The 5511-nt window shown below is 49.0% G+C and overlaps 1 protein-coding gene across 1 annotated transcript; it reads right to left on the bottom strand.

The window, feature by feature from the left end:
* Positions 1–2708: 2708 nt before the first annotated feature.
* On the bottom strand, positions 2709–4539 carry LOC125517370 (cytokinin dehydrogenase 7-like). The gene has a single exon (XM_048682563.1). The coding sequence runs from the start codon at positions 4434–4436 to the stop codon at positions 2835–2837; it is 1602 nt and encodes a 533-aa protein (XP_048538520.1). The 5' UTR covers positions 4437–4539; the 3' UTR covers positions 2709–2834.
* Positions 4540–5511: the final 972 nt, after the last annotated feature.

The following is a 5511-nucleotide window of genomic DNA, read 5'->3' as shown; positions in this document are numbered from 1 at the left end:
CCAGGCACTTTCCATCACATAGTACTTTCGTACTATGGACGCCAAGTCAGCGAAGCATGATATCTCACGGTGATTTATGGCGTTAAGGATTCCCTTGTCCGTGCAATTATTGCAGAAAAATAAGATTGCGTCTTCCTCGCGACAGTCCTTAACCTTGTTCATCGCAAGGAGGAATCTGGCCCAATAGTGATGTACTGTTTCCTGGGGCTCTTGCCTGATGTGGGAAAGATCGCTTATGTTTGGGTGGGTGGGTGGAATTGAATCTAAACCCGTACCCGATCTGGGATCCAGGGGCCGAGGGATTTTCAATTTTGGAAATTCTGGTTCCGGGGTGTTGCCCGATAATCCTGGCCCGCTGCCTGACTCTAAATTCAGGGATTGGATGTTGTCCTCCCGCGAACGGGTATCCGGCTCGGAGAGCTCAGGAATCCGGACATAGTTGGTCCTCAATATGGAGGAGAGGTCGCCGCATTGTTCCTCCACCACTGCAATATGATGGGTGACCGGCGGAGAGTTAATCTCCATTTGATCGGGTTTAAGCCCAATCCGATCATAGACCGTAGCGACTCCCGGGGCGGCGATGCGATCCAAGAGCTCGTTTATGGAGGCGAGCTCCACCGGATTCATCTGTTCGGCAAGTGCCGACTTAACGTGGAGGTTTTTTTCGATGACCCGAGAAGTCATCGTCGGCGCGGCGGCCGAACAGGTGGTCATGATGAAACCGCCTAGCCAGAGAGTTTGGCCGACAGCCAAAGCTCCCCCAACAGTAATATCGTCTTTAAAGACGAGACGAGACATCCTTCCTTCTGGCGACGTCACAGAGGAACTCTCAATGAAAGCGCCAATGTCGGTGTCAAAACCGGCGGATCTCGGGTAGGGGGTCCCGAACTGTGCATCTAAGGCAGATGGTAACAGGAAGCAGGGAACACGATGTTTTACCCAGGTTCGGGCCCTCTTGATGGAGGTAAAACCCTACGTCCTGCTTGATTAATATTGATGATATGGGCAGTACAAGAATAGATCTACCACGAGATCAAAGAGGCTAAACCCTAGAAGCTAGCCTATGGTATGATTGTATGTTGTCCTACGGACTAAAACCCTCCGGTTTATATAGACACCGGAGGGGGCTAGGGTTACACAAGGTCGGTTACAAAGGAGGAGATATACATATCCGTATTGCCTAAGCTTGCCTTCGACGCCAAGTAAAGTCCCATCTGGACACGAGACGAAGTCTTCAATCTTGTATCTTCATAGTCCAACAGTCCGGCCAAAGGATATAATCCAGTTGTCCGGAGACCCCCTAATCCAGGACTCCCTCACCGTCCTTGATATTGGGCCCCGTAACCTAGGTGTAGCTTCAAATCAAGATTAGCACTAACAATCAGGTATGAAGAGTCACATCTTGACGCTGAAAGACCATAGCCATTTCACCCACCACAGGCTACGAGGACGACGAAAGGTGATGGAGGAGCTCAGCACAATAGGGAGGCGCATCTACGGGCTTCTTTGGAGCGGCTTTGACGAGGACATCTACTGCAAGCTTGAGGACCAGCGAGGCGACCATGAAGGAGGTACGAAAGATATTCGACAGAAGTTCAGCCAAGTTGGACAACCTTTTCACGAAGATCGACGACCTCAACTATGACATTGACCAAATCTACATCCACAGTGACATGAAGGCATGAGAAGATCCTACTACCAAAGGCGTGAGCAAATCTCTTCATGTTTCCCCCGCCACCATAGCTACAGAGACCACATCACGAACAATGGCGGAGTCAGAATAGGCTAACGCCCCAGGCCGGGCTTATGCTACAATGAGGTGCAGATCTATTGTACGCTACAGTTTTGGAGGATTTCTCAGCCACGCCACGGCGGGCGGCCCGGGCTGCCTGGGGCATTGACAAGGAACACAGAGGAAAGCGGTATGCATATATACCTCCTCCGATCATAGGTGCCTGATAGCAAAATTAACAAAAAAAAAGGTCTACTCATGTGGATTCCTTTCACCACGAGTATACTGACCAGATTGCACCTACACCGCATGTCGAGCTTCCTCGGTTGGATTGACCGAATCTTCGTCTGTGGCAGAATTATTGTGAGGATTATTTTCAAATGTGGATCACACATCCTGGATAGTGGATTGCGCATGCATCTTCAGAATTGGAAGGACCTACGCCTTGCTGAAGAGTTAGGAAACTATCAATTTGGTTTTTTCAACTGTGAGAAAATTGAGAATTCAAATTTCCAACCATTGAGCAAGCTAGCAACAACATCTTGGTGGGACGCAACCACATGTGAAGGTCTCTGGTGAATGCAACCACATGTTGGTCCGACTTGCCTACTCGGATGTGGTTGCGTTCACCACATGGTTACATGTTAGTTCAGAGCATTCAAGAGTAATTGTGGATCGCCAAAGAACAATATTGTGAAGGTTTGGAGATCCACCTTGAAGATCTATCACGAGTAATTGAGCCCGGTCTAAGTGATTTTACTTAAAGGGAACAAGGTGAAGACATTGGTCTTGTAAGTTTAATCTTAGCCCCTCCAACTAAACGTCAAGTTGTCAAAACAACTTGAACAGGTGCAACAAATTTGAAATATTGATTTAATATACAATGTGTTTTAACATATTTCCAAATAAGTGTGGAGACGTCTTTTGAAACTCTATTGTATAAATTTAAAATTTTACAATGTTTATCTCCTATTTTCAAAATTCTGGAAACATTCTACCAAAATATAATCTTTGTGTAGTCTATACACCAAAAAATTCTCCTATATATTGTTAGACATACGAGCGTATCTAATGGAGGAAATGTCAGCCGTGTCTGCACTAACTATGTGGTCGCCGTGCTTGCCGCTGGCACACTTGGCAAGGGGAAAATTCTCTGCCCCCGTGACATTATCGCGTGGGGATCATATTTGGCCTTGAGCTGAGAGATGTTGCTCCACTTGGCCCCAAAATGTCGCCGCCATCCATCTTGTGATGTGTAGTGTGGCAGATACTGCTTGCACTCGATGCCCTCCTTGTCACAAAATGCCAGCATCGATTGGTTCTCCCTCTGTAGACGCTCTAGGTCATCGGCAGATAGAGCCGACCGAAGAAGTCCCACCGTGTAAAATACGTCCTCGCCAGTGGGGGGCGTCACCGCTGTCATGTGGGAGTTCCATTTGGCCGTGTTCATAGGGTACATGAGGATGAGCCCGACTGGGTTGTCACCCCCGAGGATGCCTTTGAGCACGCCAGCGTCGAAGTCGAGAATGCGTGACCGGGGGACGAAAAGGTTCAGCCATGGGTGTGGCACATCCCACACGCCAGCCGACCGAAGCACAGTCTCCTCCACGCGCACGCGGTTGAGGAACTGGAAGTACGTCACATCCTTGGTGAACACGAACCTGGGCACAAAGCTCAGCTGAGCTAGTACCATCTCTAGTTTCTGCTTGACAGATGGGGCGGTCGTCTCATCATAGTACATGGCGGCTTCGATGAAGTAGATCGCGCCGGAGCCAGTCTCGGATGCGAGGTCAGCAAGCGTGTTGATATCGGCTTCGGAGAAGAAGGGCGTTGACTTGGGGCCCTCACTTAGCGTCCGGTTAAGCTGGACTTGGCCTTCGACATAGTCAAAACTTGCTTCGCTAGCGTGCTTAGAAATGAGCAGCTCCTGGTCTCTGGTGAACGCAACCACATCCGAGTAGGCAAGTCGGACCCAGCGCACCTGCTTTGGGGCCGACTCGAGAGCGATCCGAGCCCGGGTTATGATCCCGAACTGACCCAGTCCACCCAATGCGGCGAAGAACAGGTCCTTCCTCTTGTCACGTGAGCATGTCACCATCTCACCCGTCCCGGTAACCACGTCAAGCTCGTGCACATTGGCGATTTGCGGGCCATGCCGGAATGCTTGGCCGCCAATGCCAGCATTGGAGAGCGTGCCGCCAACGGTGAGTTGCAGATAGTCCGTCCACGCGCGCGGCGCGAGGCCGTGCTTCAGCGTCGCACGGAGAACGTCGACCCACAGCTGCTCGCCGCCCGCGTCGACGTAGTCCGCGGACACGTTGATGCGATGGTCACCGCGCCCAAGCATGTGCATGTCGACGACGACGCCACCCGGAGCGAGAGACTGCCCGCGGACGGAGTGGCCCTGCCCGCGCGGTGACACGGGGAATGGCACCGGCGAGGACGTGGAGAACCGGATGAGCGCGGCGATGTCGGCGGGCGTGGCAGGGTGTAGAACGGCTTCCGGGGCGGCCTCCATGATGCGGCCAAAGTCTGACGACGCGCTCGCCGTTGAGTTGCAGTCGGTGCGGATTTTAGAGGCGATTCCTAGGGCAAAGAGATCACCGGGAAGGCCACTCGCAGGCATTGGTCGGAGTTGGCCGGCAACGACGGAGAAGAAGCTCGCCATGCCGATAAGAAACGCTGCGAGGCGAGTTCTTGCCATGTCGTTGCAGACTTGCAGTGGCGCTGATTTGGAACTGCGCTGCGACGATTGTAAGCTACTGGCTTTGCCTGCTGCTTAGGTGAGTAGAGAGAAAGATTGATGCGTCTGTGTTGTTTCAGGTCAAGAACTTTGATGACATTTTATAGGGTAGCATTATGCCTCGCAGAAGTTGACAAATGTAGGTCGTGCAGAGTTCTTGTATTTTTTTCTCTAATATTCTTTTGAATGTATTGACTTTAGAGGGTAAAATAATTAAGGGTGCCGAAAGCATGGTTAAGAAAAAAGAAAGTTAGTGGGATAGCTGCATCTCTTGGTTTTGACTTGGATAGTACTTAACTAATGATTATTGAGAAGAGACTCCAAACATTTCATTTTTTTTCTTAGATTTGACTCGGAGCTCCATTGGCTGGACACGTATAATTTTATCAACATAGTGGGCAAAAACTCGCCAGCCCAATTCATTTTGAATAAAACAACATGTATAAACTGACCCAATTCTCACTCTTTCATTTTTTTATGCCATGTTAGAAGTGATTCTGTAAACAGAAATTCATACTGCATGAATTTGATGGTAATTTCTGAGGGGTCACATGATATCTGAATGAATCAATTGGACTTGGAGAACACTAATTTGCCAGGGACGCTGACTAACAGAGTGATGTTACATGCCGTTAAACTAGAAACTAACACTCAATTTCTAACGCAATTTGCTTCGACGTATTATTTAACAACAAAATCAAAATGTCACCTCACAGAAAAAATAACAACAAAATGTCTCTACTACTCATACGCTTGGTTGACATGACGCGTCCGACGATCTGCTAACCAAGTTTTGTTTATCATGTATGTCAAGTTGACCTTCCGGTTTGTTGATGTCCGGCACAAGTAAATATATTTGCTTGTCCGGAATACAAATATTCCTGGTTCATGTGAGGTCAGTATGGTTTTTATTTATTTATTTAAAAAATCCCCGAGACGGCTGGAGATGTAACTATAAACAAGGCATATGATATAGGTATATTAATTGCAGTTTGGGAGGGTGCATGAACGTGGAGGCAAATATATATCCGGACCA

This window comes from Triticum urartu, chromosome 6 (genome assembly GCF_003073215.2).
Source record: "Triticum urartu cultivar G1812 chromosome 6, Tu2.1, whole genome shotgun sequence".
NCBI classification, from domain to species: Eukaryota; Viridiplantae; Streptophyta; class Magnoliopsida; order Poales; family Poaceae; genus Triticum; species Triticum urartu.
The sequence above is the reverse complement of the archived record's forward strand: the minus strand, read 5'-3'. Positions and strand labels throughout refer to the sequence as shown.

Excerpts from the sequence above, each read along its gene's own strand:
- LOC125517370 (XM_048682563.1), bottom strand. The coding sequence starts at position 4,436 with ATGGCAAGAACTCGCCTCGCAGCGTTTCTTATCGGCATGGCGAGCTTC.